This window comes from Muscardinus avellanarius (genome assembly GCF_963383645.1).
Source record: "Muscardinus avellanarius genome assembly, chromosome: 5".
Taxonomy (NCBI): domain Eukaryota; kingdom Metazoa; phylum Chordata; class Mammalia; order Rodentia; family Gliridae; genus Muscardinus; species Muscardinus avellanarius.
In genome coordinates this window covers 72469731-72488382 of record NC_137790.1, presented here as the reverse complement: position 1 = coordinate 72488382, position 18652 = coordinate 72469731, and the positions used below count along the sequence as shown (strand labels likewise).

The 18652-nt window shown below is 48.0% G+C and overlaps 1 protein-coding gene across 1 annotated transcript in view; it reads left to right on the top strand.

The window, feature by feature from the left end:
* Positions 1-240: 240 nt before the first annotated feature.
* The window catches only part of SEMA5B (semaphorin 5B), a gene marked incomplete at its 3' end in the record, with an annotated part of 41577 nt that continues 23165 nt past the window's right edge, over positions 241-18652 (top strand). The window contains exons 1-3 of the mRNA XM_080696144.1: positions 241-439; positions 5646-5745; positions 10847-10892. Of these exons, the coding sequence (XP_080552270.1) occupies positions 286-439; positions 5646-5745; positions 10847-10892 (300 nt within the window). The 5' untranslated portion in view covers positions 241-285. The remainder of the gene's footprint in view (positions 440-5645; positions 5746-10846; positions 10893-18652) is intronic.

Below are 18652 nucleotides of genomic sequence, written 5' to 3'. Positions count from 1 at the left end.
TAGAAAAGGCTCTATAATTTGTCAGTTTTGTCCTGAATACCATTACAAAGAAAATTAGCTTTCAAGATATGATCTATAACTTTGCATTACTAGGGCAGAGTAAACTCTGAGTAACATAAATACAATGCACACTTATTTTTAAAAACCGGGGCCACTGACAACCACAAGGAACTTGAAGGAAGTGGGCGTGATTGGTGGGAGAGAGCACCTGGTGAGACTGAGCTTTGCACCCTAGGTCTTCTCCCCAGCCTGCGTCCAGGAGCTAGGACTGTGGAGCGGCCCACCATGCTGATTCGGAGACCCCGGGCTGTCTCGCTGTTGCTGCCCAGCCTGGTCCTGCTGATGTCCCTCCTCTGCAGCTCCCAAGATGTCTCCAGTGAGTCCAGCAGTGAGCAGCAGCTTTGTGCCCTGAGGGAGCACCCCGCCGTGGCCTTTGAAGGTGAGCACATCCCACCTGGTTGTCCTGAAAGACTTAGCCGGACCTCAGCAGGGTCTCCCTGGATGCTGAAACCCTTGAGATATTAATTTCCTGTAAGGTGACTAACTTTGATCCATTTGTTTACGTATAGCATGCTTTTTAAAGAGATTCTATCTTCCCCCATCCCATCCCCTCTGATTGGTCAGGGAGGGGGAGGGAGTGGGACGGGGAGGGAATGAAGGCTAATTGGATGATGTGTGCTGGTATACCCTCACAAGTCTTGCATTCCCTTGTGATGTTTGACTACAATGCACCAATAATATATATATATTTCCTGCGCCAGGTGTGGTGGTGCACACTTGTAATCCCCGTGCTTGGGAGGCGGAGACAGGAGGATCGCGAAGATTCGAAGCCAGCCGTGCTGGCTTAAGAGACCCTGTTTCCAAATAAAAAAATATAAAATAGGTCTGGGAGTGTAGCCCTAAGGTAGAAGGGCTTCCAGGAACCCCAGTACCACCAAAAAAAAAAAAAAAAAATTTCTGTAAGGTACTGAGGCTCTTCCTTTGATAGATATTTTAAGAACAGGTAGCAATGGGCAGAAGGGTCCAGATTTTGTCTCCAGATAACTTACTGAGGCCTTTCATTTGTCTTTGCCTAAGGGAAGTGTGATCTTTCACTGGGATTCCTTTGCTAGAGAATTAAGTGGTGGATGTCCCGGGTGGGAGTGCCCCAAGGTCTGGCTGGTGGTCTCAGCTCCAGCTATTCTGAACGCATGGGCTCCATTTCTTGGCTTGTGGGGGAAGGGTGGAAATGACTCCCTCCCCGGGATATGCCTGGAGACCTGGAAGGCTTCCTTCTTACTCTAAGTCAGCTGGAGGGATGCTTGGCTTTAGAGTCCTGGGAAGCCTCATCTAGAGGGGCCCTGGTGACTAATAACTCTCTGTTTGTCAAGAGAGAGCATGGGAGTGACCTATTAAAGTGTTTCCCAAAGTGAGATTTGCAAATCACTGGATATATTCCAATGCGGTCCATAAGCTTTCCATGATTTCTAAAATTAGTATATACATTTGATGACAATCCAAAAAATAAAACAAAACACAAATACGAGAGTGTCCTGGATGCTTTCCATGACCCATTAGTCAGTTCTCAGGGAGGGCTCTGGTTGTGTTGCGATCTTGTTGATGCTTCAGGGTCCACTACCTCCATGGCAGCTCACATTGGGATCTCCAGGCATGACCTTAGGGGCTCCTGGGCTCTGATCAGCAATGGCCTTCTCCCTCCTCAAAAAGATCCTGTGGAGAGGGGAGGCAGAGCAAGGAAGCTGTCACCTCCCTTCACAAACAGGGGGACTGGGGCACGGGGCTGGAGAGACTGTCGGGTCTGGGTCTCAGGGTGGAGGATGGGTCTCCTGACTCAGCAGCCCAGGGCGGAGGGATCAGGTGCTGTCTCCTTTCATGCTCTGGACATGAGGACTGCAGTCCTGTCCTGTGGGATTCCACACTGCTAGTGGGGTGGGCAAGACAGAAACCAGAATGGAGAAGAAATAGTTAATGGGTCCAAGGCAGTGTGGAATCTGAGAGGCAGAAGGGCCTCCTGGGTGAGAGTTGGAGGCTGCTGGGCGGGGAGGCTGGGGGGCTTTGGAAGTGTGGGTCTCCAGCTGTGCGCTGGCTCCTTTTTCCAAGAGAGAAGGTTTCTAGCTGCCTTCTCTGTCCTCTGTCTTGTTTGAGCTGGGATCCCTGGCTTTGAAGGCTTAAGTGGATTATAGTAAATTAGCAGTGTCCTAAGCCTGCAAAACACATGCTGGCACACACCCTTAGACGTCTGATGGCCCCTGGAGTGCTAGTGGCTGTCACTGAAGGGAAGGGCCAGGAGGGGTGACAGAAGAAACTGCATCCCTAGAGCCGCTGGGGGCCCTAGTGGAACATTTCATTTCCGCTCAGGGGCTTTGCTGGGGGCTCTATGGCTGGGCTGATGCCAGGGAATTCTTGCTCCCTGACAGATTGGTCTGTGTTGGGGCAAATAGTGGTGGTGGTGGGGGGGTGGATTGGGAGGTGGGGGATGGGTTCCTGAGTGTCTGGTTTCCTGAGACCATTTTTTATCTTCAGGTGTGAGTTGAATGAATCTGACTCCCCTTCTCCCTTCCAGAATGGAAGAATCTGCCACCCTCTTCCCTGTCCTGATAGTTTGGGGTTTTCCTGACCATTTACCAGGGGTGTGTGTGTGTGTGTGTGTGTGTGTGTGTGTGTACCAGCTGCAGCGGGGCTACTATGGGGCTTCAAAAGTGATCAGCCATTTTCTACGTGTACTTAGTTACCTCGTAGTGTTTCTTAAAGGTCACTGCGTTTGGTCCTCTAGCCAGCTGGTCCAGGGCTAGGACTGTTTCTATGGTCTTCTAGCATCTCTAGCACTGCTGAGCACACAGTAGGGACTCAAGTCTCACTGGGTGGGGGTGATGCAATGGTTGCAGAGAAACCAAATGTGGGTATGGAGAGAATTTGATAATCCAGCACAGCACTGACCCCCCAGCCTCCAAGACCCGCTTAGATGCAATGCTTCGTTTTTAACTGATTTGTAGGCCGCCACTACCTTGTTGCCGTGAGTTCGTGCATAAACCTCTCCCCCACCCGCGGCCCTAGAGGATGCTCCAGTTGAGAATCTGACAGGCAGTTTTCCATTTTGTACAGCTAAATGTTCTGCTGTGGGTGTCTCTTAAGGGGGGCCGCCTGTGTTTCTCTTTGGCCTTGTATTGTTCCACTTGCCCAGCATGCCCTTTCTAGGCAGCAGGGAGAAGCCAGTCAGTCTGGAGTTAACACTGGCAGTGGTTAATCCACAAAGTGGGTAATTGAATTGACTATAATTAAAATCACAGGCGCGTCATGGAGAATGTCATTTTTCTCTTAAAGTCGCCGTCCAAAGCCTTTGCTGCACACGGAGCTCTGAACGTGCTTGGTGTTTTAAAGACAGCCTTCCCTTGGGTCCCCTTTGCCTGTTTAATAAGAGGAGGCTGGCTCCCTTCCCAAGGCTCCCCCAGGATCACGGCGCTGCACCCGGCTGCGCCTCTCCTCCCTCGCCCCTCTCTGCTGGCCATGGGGGTTCCTTTGGGGCTGGTGGAGAGGGACAGAAACGGACAGAGGCCCACCCCACCTCCCTATTGTCGTTTAGCTTTGGGCCTTGTTTCCTTTTCTCTCCTCCTCCCCAAGAAAGGAATGAAAACTGCACTAAGTCCCCATCCCCATGTATCACCTCCCTCCATCCAGTGATGGGGAGGAGGGAATTAAACCTGACCTGTGTGGCGTGTTAGGCACACTGGTCTGAGGGCTCGGGTGAGCCTCCCTCCACCAAACACACAGATGGGACCTGAGCACACTCCGAGTGCCAGCCAAACCCTGTGAGTGGAACAGAAAGGGTATGGCGAATGTGGAGCAAAGCCAGGTTGGGGTGGAGAGGTTATGACCCAGGACGTCTCCGTGGAGGAGAAGAGCCCTTGCTTTAGTCTCAAATGTGATATGCCAGACATCCTACCAGGACTTCCAAGGGTGGCCCAAGGTCCCTAAATTCCAGCCCACTGGGCTTCAGACCCAGTCCTCATACCTAGATTGCCCCAAGAGTTGAGGCTCTATGTCAGTCCTCATCAACCCACAGTCACCTGTTGCGAGCAGAGGAAGGCCCAAGGTGTTTGTTTCATTTTGCTGCAGAATTTCTTCTTCTTTTTCTTCTTTTTTTAATTGTGCATATCACAGTTTTCTGAAAAACATCCAACTCGCAAAACCTCCAGTTCTCCAGGGAGCGATTAAGTGTTTGCCTGTCGTGCAGAAATGAAGGGCTGCTTTTACTCTGTAGTGGAGGGATAATGAGCAATGATTTATTTCCCTTGGATTACACACACACACACACACACACACACACACACACACACACACACACTCCTCTGGGCCTCCTGTGAGCCAGTCACTAATGCACTATGGGGAAAGCACAGCACCTCCCATTTCCCCTTCCATGTTCCCTCCATTGGCATGAAGTTCCCCTGGCCCCTGTTCTTCTCTCACTGGTGTTGGTTCCCTCCCAGTGGGTCTCCAGGGAGGGGGAAGGCCAGCCGGCACTGTCTAGGCGTGGGCTCCCAGACAACTCCCTGCCCATCCAGAGGGCCATGAGCTCCACCTCTGCCCACTCAACCCCTCAGAAAGGCTTTGCTCCTTCCTTAAAGACAGGGGTGGACACTGACTACACACCCTCCATCCTTCCACTTCAAGGAATCTTGTCTTGAAAACCTGAGTCTCCTCATTCAATAAGGAGTTGAGGCATCTTTATACACTCACATGAACACTGCTATGTGCAGGGTGCAGGGCTGAGCCTGGAGAAGAAGTCTTTCCTGGTCTCGTAGGCACACCATCGGGCAGGACCTGCTCTGTGATGGGCTATGATGGTAGTATAGAGAAAACTGTGGGGGCCCTGACACCTGCTTGGGGGAGTCAGGGGGAGGCTTCCTGGAGGAGGCAGGATGGGGGTGACAAGGACTGTTTCACCGAGGGAGAGTGGAGGTGCAAAAGTTTGCAGGCTCTTAGGGGGTGCATTTGGGGAATGCGAAATGTGTTGTTTCATGTGGCTAGGATGGAGAGTGTGAGGAAATATAAAGATGAAGCATCATTTTTCAGTTACCCTAAGCAACTGATCACCAGGCATTTAATTTGGGAGGACAGTGGGGCCAGAACCCCAAGGTTGTGGGTGTTTGACAGAGCCTCGCCTGCAATAGAAAGATGGCCCTGGTGGCCTCATGGGAGGTGGGCGGGAGAAGCAGGCATGGAGCTGGGCTGCTCAGGCAGCCACCATTGGCACCAGTGCAGGCAAGATTTGATGGTGGCTTGGATGGGGACTGAAGTCCTGAGAGAAAGAACTGGATGGATTTGGGGGATGATCTGGAGGTGCTGGGGCATGCTGCTGGGGCTGCTGAGTCTGGGGGAGGAAGTTAAGGGCAATTACAGGTTTCCCTTGTGTATTTAGGGAGCAAGGAGCCTTCCTCTGAGCTAGGGGATGTGGCAGAAAGGGTGAGAGCATCCCTCCTCTAGGTCACACAGCTGGCTGCTCTCAGAGGCGGGCAGGTAGAGCTCAGGTCTCCTGGGACCCTCTACCCCACTTCCCCCCGACTTTCACCTCTTCTAATCTCTGAGGCTGGTGCAGCCCGGAGCCCCTGGCCCAACAGTAACTGAAGGGTTGCCTCTCCCTCCACCAGATCTGAAGCCGTGGGTCTCTAACTTCACCTACCCTGGAGCCCGAGATTTCTCCCAGCTCGCCCTGGATCCCTCCAGGAACCAGCTCATCGTGGGAGCCAGGTAATAAGGTGCCGGAGAAACGGGCCAGGTGTGGGGGGATGCTTAGAATGGGATGTAGGGAATATCATCCAGGATGAACCCAATGTAAGCTGGCCTGTGTCCTGGGCCCTGGTCCTCTCTTTGTGTAAATATCTGTTCCACATGGAAGGAAGTGTGTGTGGTCTGGAGGCAACCCTGGACCTCCTGATCTCAGCCACAGCATTCTTCAGTGGTTGGCTGCAGGGAGATGGAGCGCGCCTGCAGGTTATCTCCTGCTCCATGTGATGCCAGAATTTGCCCAGGTAGTCAACTCCAGAGAAGCTGCCCAAGAGCCCCCTGCTGGCCCACTGGCCCCCTGCTTCTGCTGCTTTTATGAAAGGACTCACTCATGTGGCCTGCCCCCAAACCCCACTGTCCAGACCCAGGATCCACAGATAAAATTCTCTAGAAAGGCCTCCTGAGACCTTCTGGGGTGGGGCGGCAGGGGCCAATTCCTCACAGAAGTGTATATCATCAGCCCTGGTAGGGAAGGAACTTAGAGACGCCTCTCCAGTGGGTCTCAGTGTGTCCCTGGACCAGAGGCACCGGACCTTGGCCTGGACCCAAGGTCGTGGGTGAGGTCACCAGTCCCAAGACAGCAGAGAAGCTTCTGGGAACGTCGGAAATGCAGATTCTTGAATCTACGTGGCCTGGGAACCAGGAACTCTGGGGACAGGATCACCCAACCTGAATTTTAACAAGCCCTCCAGGTGACTGGCACGGGCTCAGGTTTGAGATGCGCTGGTCAAATCCACCTGCCCTTGTTTTGAACAAGAAGTTCCCCTGAGAGGGGAAGGACCTTCTCAAGATCTCACACAAGATGTCAGGAACCCCTGTCTTAGTCCCAGGGTGGGTTTTTCTACTGGCTCCACCTGCTAGTGGATCTGTGTTATGCCCTGTGAGTGCACTAGTGGTTTTCGCTCTCCATCCCACAGGTTCTGATAGCAGATCTGAGGAGGGGAGGTAGAGCCACTGGGTTGAGCACTTCTAGGCTATGCTGCTAAGTAGCTGGCCACCCCAGCCTTCTAGCCTTCCTCAGCAGAGCTCTGGACTAGTAGTTACTGAGCTTGGCTCTTGTCCTGGGTGACCTGGGCCTTTGGGCCTCAGTTTCCTCATCTGTAGAGTCTTGGTTATCGTCTCTATGCTGGTAACCTGACAGGGCAGCTGTGAAGCTGGACCTGAAAGCATTTTCTTTTCATTTAAAACATTTTTAAATAACTTTTTTTTTTGCAACAGCATTGTGTGCTATAGGATAACACTCAGAAGTTTAAAAAGTGTCCACTGAGAAGCAGGGTGTCCCCACTCACACTAGCAGGCCCTTCCCCAGTGCCGTGACGCGCATCCTCCTGCAGGATACCTGCAGGTGTATAGAAATACAGAATTTATTCCTGATGTAAATATTGATTTTTTTACTTTGTATTTTGAGATGATCATACATTCATATGCAATTGTAGGAAATGATAGATAATATGTATATCTCCACTCAGTTTCCCTCCACTGGTAACGTTTTGCAAAACTGTAGAGTAACATTATAATTCGGAAAAATCCATAAACTGACATTCATATCATCCTCCCACCCAGCTTGAATTTCACCAGTCTAACATATGCTTTTAAAATTCAAAAGCTATGTCGGGCGTGGTGGCGCACGCTTGTAATTCCCCGCTTGGGAGGCGGAGATGGGAGGATCGCGCAGTTTGGTTCGAAGCCAGCCGCACTGGCTTAAGAGACCCTGTTTCCAAATAAAAATATAAAATAGGTCTGGGAGTGTAGCCCGGGGGTAGAAGGCCCCTGGATTCCACTCCCAGTACCACCAAAACAACAACAACAACAACAACAACAACAACAACACTCAAAAGCTAGCATCCGAGAACTCTGTGCTAACTCTTGTGAAAGGCTTAATTAAAACAAAACAAAAAAAAAATGATGGCCCAGCATGGTCGCCCATGCTTGTAATCCCTGCGCTTGGGAGGCAGCGGAGACAGGAGGATCATGCAGATTCGAAGCCAGTCATGCTGGCTTAAGAGACCCTGTTTCCAAATATAAAAAAGTATAAAATAGGTCTGGGAGTGTAGCCCAGAGGTAGAAGGGCTTCCAGGAACTCCAGTACCACAAAAAAAAAGAAAGAAAAAATGAAGCTGGGCATGATGGCGCACGCTTGTAATCTCCACGCTTGGGAAGTGGAGACAGGAGGATCATGCAGGTTCAAAGCCAGCCGTGCTGGCTTAAGAGACCCTGTTTCCAAATAAAAATATAAAAAATGGGTCTGGGAGTGTAGCCCGGAGGTAGAAGGATTTCCAGGAACCCCAGTACCACCAAAAAAAAAAAAAAAAGAGAGAGAGAGAGAGAAGCTGCTATCCACCCTGTGCCTGCCATGTGCCAGGCACTACTTTATGTACCATCTAAGTAATAAATCAACACATACTTGCAATAAATCACACACGCAACAGTAGTTGAATATCTGAATGATCCAGTTCTCACTGTATCCCCCAGAGTGAGTTCTGTGGTCCCCCCACCCCCATGTTATGGACCAGGAAACGGACCTCAGAGAGGTTGTCACCTGCCTGTGGTCATACTTCTCCTCCTGACCCATTATGGGGCCTCCCCATGTAAATGGCGATTGTTGTCTGTGTCTGGGGACTTCTCTTACACAGCACCTTCTCCTGGCTCTGTGAGCCTGGCCCTGATAGATAGGGGCAAATCCATCCTATCCTGGTCCCTTATGCCCCTACAGAAAGTGTTGTGGCTGCTTGGCTACTTTTCCCCCGTCTGGGGAACATTTTCTTCCTTCTTCTCCTCTGCCTGACATTTTTATTCTGTCTTCTTGACCCCCTTGGTTCTCTGGAATTCAGGCTAGCGAAAAATTTTCTCCATTTGTAACCCTGCCTTGTTCCCTGTGGGGTGGAGGGTGGGCGGGACAGTGGCGATTGCTCTGTTCTCATGTCCTGCTCTCAGAAGAACCCGCTGAGATGTTGTGATGAATGGTTTTTGATGCGATAAAAATGAATCAAGTGATGCAATGTTTCCCCTAATTTGTTAGCGCTGTGAGCAGATGCCCGCGTACCTGAGCAGACCTCTGGGGCAGAGCCTCAAGCTGGAGCCCATCTGTCCCCAAGCCAGGAGCGTGGGGCGAGGAGGCTCTGCCAAGGACCTGGAGCGGGGGAGGGATGCAGAGGCCTGGAGCCAAGGTCATGGGCGAGGTCACCAGTCCCAAGACAGCAGAGAAGCTGAGTGGGGCCTGGGCCTGCAGCCAGAGCCAGGAAAGGAGCCTCCCAGCCTGACGTGTACCCCCCAGCCCCTGGCTTCCTTTAGCAGGGCCCCTCTTCCCCTCACCCCCCCCATCCCAATTTTCAGCACAGCAGAAGTAAGCCAGACTTTTCTAAAGTACTTATTCCTAGAAAGTTCAGGAACCTAAAGAAGGACAGCCAAAAGAAGATAGAAAAAGGAAAGATCCTTTGGTAAATCCAAGACTTTACATCTGCTTGTCATTAATAAAGCCTTTGAATGCGTCTCCACAGGCCTGTGAAATTAAAGGCAGGCATTAACTAGTTCTCCATTTTACAGATGCAAGACTCGGGCACTGAGGTGGGACGAAGGCCCCCTCGGGCTGCTGGGCTGGAATTCTGCCTGTCTGTGCTGCAGGATCTATTCTGTGAAATCGCTTTCCCATGGCATTCTGACCCACTGGGGCTGCCACCCTCACGACTAAGAGTTCTGAGTCCCCATATGGTGGCCTTCTGGCTCCAAGTCCATGCAGAGCAGTTTCAGGAATACCTAGTACTTACAAGAACGAAAGTGTCTGCTATTATTAGTAGCAACATCATTATCATTATTGTTGAACTGGGTGAAAACAGTGTTTGGAGAAGATGAGCTGGCAGCACCAGGCAGGCTGGTCTGGGGAGACAGAGATTGGGAGGTGGGAGATGGGGTAACTGGGCTGGAGGAGACAGGGTGGGCCAGGGAAGTATCCATGGAAAGATCAAATTCAGAGAGAAGGCAGGTCCAGTCCCCAAGTCCAGGAGACAGAAAAATGAACAGGAGCCCAGGGCCTCTGTGGAGACAGCAAGTGGTCCAAGTAGCTGATGAAGCCAGCCTGAGTCCTCTGGGAGATTTAAGTTGAATAGAAACAGGCCCCTTGGTTGGGATAGGTAGGCGTCAGGGGGCCAGTCACAATAATTTACTTTACAGATATTAACTGGCTTTGTTTTTGATTCAAGAAGTGAGCAACACTTCACCCCATAAAACAGAATAAGTGCTCCGAGGGGTTAAGCTTAAGAGGTTGGTTTTATAGAGGAAGAAGGACTGAAAAATGAAGAAATATCCGCCAAGTAAAACTGGCCTGTTTGAGAAATTTGGCTGTTATCTCTGCTGATTTCTCTGGAGTTCCATTTCAGTTTGATGATGGGGAACTTTAGCATGGGTGACTCCATTTTGATTTTAGTCAGGTGTGTTGGGGCACAGCACCGGAGCTTAGTCCAAAACAATGGCCTCCTATGATTTTTATTTAACAGAGACATCAGAAATTTCCTCCCTGGGCTTGCTAGGTCGGCCAGGAGTAGGTACAGGACAGAGTGTGTGGGTAGACAAGTCTGAATTTTAACCTCAGTTTCTTGATTTATACTCCATGACAAGGGCCATTGACCCAGCCTGTTCGCTCATCTGTAAAAATGGACCTTCCCAGCTGGGCGTGATGGGGCACACTTGTAATCCCAGCATTTGCGAGACTGAGGACAGCCTCAGCTACTTAGCTTTTTGCAACTTAGTGAGACCCTGTTTCTAAATAAATAAATAAATAAATAAATAAATAAATAGGGCTGGGGGTGTAGCTCGGAGGTAGAATGCCCCTGAGTTCAATCCCTAGTACCAAAAAAAAAAAAGAGTTTTGTGTTTCTACTTCCAGGTCATGTCCAGGTTAAATAAGCTAATGGAGGTAACACCCTCATTGAGAGTGGGGCAGGCCCACCTGAGGCCCTCTGCAACCAGCACCCAGTCCTGGCAGACCATGAAGCCGGGCCTCTGAGGTGGCTTCCTGAGGTCCTGCCTAAAAAACCACCTTGGCTTATGATTTCTCTTTCTGTTTTCACAGGAACTACCTCTTCAGACTCAGCCTTGCCAATGTCTCCCTCCTTCAGGTACCTTTGCTTTTCTTTCTTTCTGGTGATTTCCTGTGTCTGGAAGCTGGGGCGGGCAGACACAGGTAGTGAGATATGGAATTCAGCCCCGAGAATTGGAGCTATTTGCCCTTTCCCCTGGCTGTGGACTAGACCCTGCCATCAAGGTAACTGCCGGGGAGACGCTTGGAAGTGGGGTACAGCCTTCATACATATGGAGGTACACACGGGGCTCTTGCATTGTGCAGAGAGGCTGCTAATGAGAAAGGAAGGAAAAGAGTACCAGGCTGGGGTGACCAGCTGCTGTCCCTCTTGGCCTGAAACAGAGAGGTTCTCCAGAATATGGAACTTAGAGTTGTGAGAACATAATTAGATCTTTCCTATCAAAGGAATAGCTTGACTTAAGCTCCATTTTGTAAAACTGCCATTTTGTAAGGTTAGCATTTCTTGGAAAATTACAAGTGCCACCCCCTCCCACACCCCCGCATCCCCTCCAGCCAATGGAGTAAAGATTATGCAGCTAATAGGACTACCGTGGAGGAGCTTCCTGTTAGAAATAAAAGACCCAGCAAATTCCTGACATTTTGTTCTTGCATGCCTGGCTTTACTGGTGGCAGGATCCCTTTTTGCACAGAGTAAAATTGCCTTGCTGAACCACGTTGGAACATGTGTCTTTTCTTACAACCATGGAAATTTATTTCTAACACAGTGCTAAAACTGAAACTGAATTGAACAAACTGGGATGGTTAGTCATTCTAAGTCCAGAGCCTAAGTATACAGGAAGGTGTTAGACTTTGGTCTCAAGGGAAAGGGTGTCCCTGGTTTCTGTCTTAGGTTGGCCTGAGTGATCCCATTCTAACTCAGCATTTTCATTGAACTGTGATTGATTTATTATCTGCTGCCAAGAATGACTCCCCCAGCATAATTCCTTAAGTGCTCTGCTAGGCTTTTTAATGGGACTCCTTGATCCAGAACATTTATCCCAGATTGAGAAACAGATGCCAGACCATCTTTGCAGAGGCTAAACATTCTAGAGAAAGTGGCCATCTCTTCAGTGAAGGGGAGAGCTTTGATTTTCATATCCAGGAGGTATCTTCATCTCCCAGTAATCAAGCATTCATTGAGCACTTACTGGGTACCAGAACTGCTGGGGGATGAGGGGAATGTACGAAAAGCAGAGTCGTTGGCCTCCAGGAAAAGATGAATGGTGCATATGACCTAGTTAGAAGTCAGGAGTTAAGTGCTGAGCTGTTTGGTGAAGTTTCACTGCAGCAGGCAGTTAGGGGAGGGAGACCGCCTTGATGAGCTGGTCTCCTTCCTTCAAACCAGAGTCCACATCCCCTAGAGTCACTGAAGCTCTTGGCTGATCACCATGGGGGAGGTATAAGGAAGCAGAAAAGATAGAGCTTTTGGAAGGGAGAGGTCAGGGGGAAATAAAGCAAGTGGAAAGAAAATGCCATTCATCCATTTATTTATCCATCTGTCCTTCTATCCATGCCTTTTATCCAGCCAACCTGCTCATCTACCCGTCAAACCACCCACTCACTAAGTGCCATGCATCGTACTAGGCATTGAAGTTATGAAGGTGAAGCCCATCCCTTTGCTCAAGGATCATGCACATAAAAGATCACACATGATCCCTTCCCTGGAGGGGACCCTGTGGTGTGTTTCTGAAGCCTGGGCTGGAATATGGCACGGAAAGTTCCCAGAGGCAGAGTTCTGTGGCTTGCCAGCTTGGTCATGAACAACCAGTCCAGAGTCTAGATTTCAACTGATATCCACAGAAAACAAAGCCAAGATGTCAAGTCCAAGGTCAGGTCCTGAAGGAAGCCAATGCAGAGCAGGCTCAAAGTGGGTGGGAGGAAATAGACCCAGGTGTCCTGTCCTGATTGCCAGGCAGTTGCTTTGTATTCGGTTCTCATGGTCTACAAATAAAGGTCTTCTGGCAGTGTAGAGTGGCTGGAGGGAGGAAGAGAGATGGATGTATAGAAATCATGGCAGCCCTGTGGAAAGCATGCATGGGGGCGGTGGTCTAGAAGCATGGGGAGCCCTCTGGGCCCAGCAGGGTCAGCAGAGGCTTCCCAGAGGAGTGGCCTTTGAGCTGAAGTTCAAAGGATGTGCTTCCAAGACAGCTACAGGGAGAACAGAGGCATCGGTTGGCACATCCCACAGAGGGGCAAGATGGGAAGGCGAGTGAGGTAAGGGCGGGAGATGAAGCCCCTTTACCAGAGATCTTCATTGCTGAGCTGAGAGGTCTGTATTTTATTTTGAAGGTAATGGAGATTCACCAATGAGTTTTAGGCAGAGAAAGGTCATGAAGCAACTTAGCCTTTCTATCACCTGGCCCAGTGCAGAGACTGGATTAGTGGGAGACCAGCTAGGAGACACTTGCAATTGTACAGGCAAGTGATGGGAGACTTGAAATAAGGCAGCAGCAGTTGTGGTGGAGAGAAGACAGGAGAAGACCTGAAGGTGGCATGTCACACAGGCCACAGTGTCACAAGACTGCAGCATCACCAGGTGTGCTGTCATCTGTGTAAAGCTGATCCCTGGCCTGGAGGAAGTTGCAGCCCTGGAGGAGTCAGTGCTCCATGGACCACAGAAGTGACATCCAGGTCTTTGGCTTGCTCAGCTGGGTACCACCATTAGGATGGGGATGGGCTGGCCTGTCTTTATGTCACTGCTTCTCCCTAGGGTGCACACTAGAATGGCCCCTGGGGAGCTAAGAAAACTGGTATCTCTGACATTCTCACTTAATTTCTCTGGTGTACAGACTGGGTGCTGGGATATTTAAAAGCTCTCAGGTGACCTAGTATCGTGGTGATCCTAGGACCTGGGAGGCTGACACAGGAGGATCGCAGATTCACAGCCAGCCTCGGCAACTTAGTGAGGCCCTCCACTACTTAGTGAGACCCTGCTTCAAAATAAAGAATAAAAAATAGGGCTGGGGGTGTAGCTTTGAGTTAGAATGCCCCTGGGTTCAGTCCTCACTACCCCCAAAAATAAGTAAGTAAAAGCTCTCAGGTATGATGTATGAATACATTGCACCAATAAAAAATAAATTAAAAAAAAGAAAGTATAAAAAAAATAAAATAAAATTATTAATTTTTAAAAAAAAAAAAGCTCTCAGGTGGTTCCAATATGTGGGTATTTCAGAAACCACCACTGCAGGATATCAAGAAGCTGTTGTCTGTAGATGCTGTCCCACTGGTCTGACCTCCCCAGGTCTTCTTGACAGCTGGGCTGCAGGTCCTGATGTTAGCACACTCGTCAGATGTTAGCACTCTGGCTGATGACTGAACTGGGGTAGATCTGGTCTCAGTCACAGGCAAATATCTATAGCAGCCCTATATCTCGTACTTGGGGCAGGGGCTCAGCTTCGGGGTGAGGGGGTTCCCTGAAAGGTCCTACAAACCAGCCCCTAGAGCACTAGGATCTGATTTTGCTGCTTTCCCCATGTGTCCTTTAGGGTCCTAAGCTCAGAGCTTTTCCCCTGGCACAAACAACAAGAGAAATAGATTCAGTGTATGCCCACATTCCAGCCACCGGAGGTACTTACTCTCTGGCTGTCAAGGGAGAGGGTGGGGCAGATCATTCTGCCTCTCCTCCACTTGGCTGGCTCGGTGTGGCTCCTCGGCTCTGCTATCTGGCATGGTGAGGAGCCCTTGGCATTTGACTGTAAATACCACAGCACGTGCCCACCATTGCCCTCTCTGGGCCCTTGGGGAACTCAGTGTCTGCTTTCATAAGTGGCTCACCAGCATCCAAAAGCTGAAAATGAGCGGCACCCCTTTGTAGACAGGAGAGGGGACCCGCAAGGGTTATACAGCTCCATTACCCAGCCAAGTGAGCCTTCCACTTGGCCCCAGGGTATGATTTAAGCAAACTTAAAGCTCAATGTTTTATTGATAGTTTAAATAATTAACACTCCTTAAAGAAAAATCAAAATGCAAACAGCTTATGCAAACCAGTGTCCATTAAAGGGACTTCTAAGTACTCCTATTAAACAATTAATGTAAACTGCTATTCCTTAAAGGAAATCTAAACACCCACCGATTCTCAAGCTGGGGAGGGAGGGGAAGGGCAGCTAGCAGCAGATTGGGGCCATGTTGGGGTGGGTTGGAGGACTGGGGGTGAGTAGGAAAAACCAAGTCAGCTCAATTGTGAGGGTTAGTATCAGTGTAAACTTAATAACCTGGTCTTGGGAAATTTCTAAAAGGAGCAGCATCAGGGCCACCAAGAGAGCCAGCAGGAAGAGCTATCTTGGATTTGGTAATTGGGAGTTCGTGAGCGACCTTTGCCTGAGCAGTTCCAGGGGATGATGATGTGGCCAGAGGCCTAATTGCAAAGGATTTACGATCTCGGGCACCAGATGTCCTGTAAGTGCAGAAGTGAGGACCGTTCTGAGCATGCACATCAGGACACATGCTGGGGCTTTGTTTGGGACGTGTGCAGACTTTGGGGGTGATTCCTGAGCTCTCTTCCAGCTTACCTTGACATTATCCAAGCTTGGATCTGACAACCCAGGGTTGTTTGAAGCTTAAACTCTCCAAGTGGTGGACTCAATGCTCCAAAGATGTGCTGACGCTCAGTTATCACTCTGGCTCCCGTGTGTGTGGAGAGTGGCTGAGTCCACAAGGGGACCGTCCCAGGCATGTTCCTCGCCTGCTCTCTCCCACATCAGGAAGCCTATCAGCTTCTGACACGAGAACACCACCAGGACATTCTGGGAGAGTCCTGGGAGAGAGAAAGCATTGAATGGCAGATGGATAGCGCATGTCCATCTCTACTCCTTCACAGAAGCCACTAACCACACTGAGAAGTATTAATAAGTATACGTCAACAGTGACAGAGAATGACAGAGGAGAGGTCCCCGGAGAAGAGATTAACCAGTTCCTCATCTCCTGTATATGATTCTACATACACAGAAGTAGAATAGTACAACCCAAGTATATTCTAGAGCAGTTTAAAAGCTGGGGATGGTGGAATATACCTGCAATCTCAGATACTCAGAAATCAGAATACGATCAAGGCCAGCCTGGGCAACTTAGCAAAATCCTATCTTAAAAAAAAAAAAAGCAGGGGATATAGCTCAGCAGTTCAGTAGTAGAGTGGGTAGAGTGTTTGCCTAGCATGTACAAGGCCCTGGGTTCACCTGGTAGTACTGCAAAAATAAATAAATAAAACTTGAACAGTTATCAGCTCATGGTTTCTCTTGTTTAATCTATAGCCCCACTTCTCTGTCCTGAATCATTTTGAAGCAAATCTTAGACACATCATGCTATTAAATCCATGGTAGAGAGCTTGCTTAGCATGCAAAAGGCCCTGGGTTTGATCCCTAGTACTGCAAAACAAATTGTGTGTGTGTGTGTGTGTGTGTGTGTGTGTGTGTGTGTGTTACTTGGGATAGAACCCACGGGTATTTTACCTCTAAACTACAACCCCAACCGTATTCTTTAATTTTTTATTTTGAAACAGGATCTCATTAAATTGCTGAATAAGGTATTGAAGCTGGCCTCATACCTGTGATCCTCCTGTCTCAGCCTCCCAAGTACTGAGATTACAGGTATGTAGCACCACACCCAGCTGAAAACTTTTCAAAAGAAAAAAAATTCAGTCTGTGTTCCTAAATGATAAAGATTCTCTTTAGAAGTGAGATTAATAATAATTTCATATCACTAAGTATTCTGTAAATACTTAAGTTTCCCTAATTGGTTTTTTAAAGTTTCAAAATAGGATTGAGGGTATATGGGTTCAATCCTAGCACTGAGAAAAAAAAAATTTGTTGCTTGAATCAGAATCAAAATATGTTGTAATTTGTCAATATGTCTCTTACGTCTACTAAATAACATTTCCTCTCTTTCTTTGTACAATTTATTTATTGAAGAAACTTTGTAATTTTTCCTGCAGTTTCTCCATTTTGTCGATTACAATCCAGGTGTTGTAATGATACTCTAGTCCTTATATCTCCCATAAATTGATTGTTAGGTCTGCCGTCTTCATTCAAGTTGGATTCTGGCAAAAAAATATCTTTGGTGTTATTGTGAGCTTCCCCGAGGAGGTAGTTTGACTCTCTTTTTGATATTAGCAAAAATGTATGATTATTTCTTAGATTCATTCTTTCTTTAGCTGCTACACTACAGCCACTGGACTACTTCTATGAAGACAAACTTCTCATCTACTCTTGGGCTACCCAATGATATGGCCATGAAGGGAAGACAAGATGAATGCTTCTACTGTAGGGGAGAGGGCCCCCTATAGATTAAACAAGAGAAACCATGAGCTGATAACTGTTCAAGTTTTATTTATTTATTTTTGCAGTACTGCCAGGTGAACCCAGGGCCTTGTACATGCTAGGCAAACACTCTACCCACTCTACTACTGAACTGCTGAGCTATATCCCCTGCTTTTTTTTTTTTTAAGATAGGGTTTTACTAAGCTCGTATGTGGCTCTTTGGCTGGATCTAGGAACTAAATTAATGCAAACTGATGAACAAGAGAAAAGCATACAAGTTTAATAATTTTGCATGTTCTGGCCTCGAAACTCAAAATTCTCCTGTCTCAAGATCCCAAGTATTGGGTTTACAGACATCTAAAGGATGCTTTATGGCTTGTCTCCTGTAGAAAAAGATAGGCCAAATGGCTATTTCTGAAGTTCCAGTTCCTCAAATAATTTCAGCCAGAAATAGTCATTATACCAATTTGGTATGATTTTAATACAGCACATTCTTAACTCCTTCAGTATTCTCTTGTGTGTGTGTGTTTTTTTAATGGTACCGGGGATTGAACCCAGGGGCATTCTACCTCAAAGCTATACCCACAGCCCTATTTTATTTGTATTTTGAAACATGGTCATACTAGGTTGATGAGAGTCTCAATTTTTGCTGCGGCTGTTCTTGAACCTGCTGGGCACTGGGGAGCACACTTGTAATCCCCAGTACTTGGGAGCTGAGACAGGAGGATCACAGGTTCGAGGTCAGCCTCAGCAATTTAGAGAGATCCTCTGCCACTTAGCAAGACCCTGTTTCATAATAAAAAATTAAATAGACTGGAATGTAGCTTGGAGGTAGAATGCCACAGTACCACAAAAACAAAAAGCAGATAAACAAAAAAACTAATTATTATCTTCTGAAATATGAAACTATTTTGTTTAAAAAATAATAAATAAAATATAAAACTTGCCAGGTGTGGTATACATGTCTATAATCCCGGCAGCTCTGCTAAGGCTGGAGAATCAGCAGCTTCAAGGCCAGCCTGGGCAATTTATCAGTACCCTATCTCAAAATAAAAAGTAAAAGGGGCTGAAGATTTTGGCTCAGTGGTAGAGCACATTGTTTCAATCCCTAGTATTATAATCAATCAATCAATCGGTAGATAAAATATGAAAATTAAAACTGCAATTGGGAAAATAAATTATTTGTGAGTGAAACCAGGAATTGAACCCAGAGGCACTCTACCTTTGAGCTGCACCCCCAACCTTTTTTTTTTTTTTTTTTTTTGTTTTTGAAACAAAATTTTAAGACACTAGGTTGCCGAGGCTGGCCTCAAACCTGTGATCCCCCTAGATCAGCCTCCCAAGTACTGGGGTTAACAGGCATGCACCACCATGCCTGGAAGAAAATAATAATTTAATTGAAGGTTTGGAAGATACAGTGGAAGAAAGATGTATAGGAAATTAAAACAACCAAAATGATTACTGAATAATAGAAGAGAAATATCGGAAAACTAGAGTATCAATGCACAAGGGCCAACAATAACTTAGATGAATAAAAGTTCCAAAG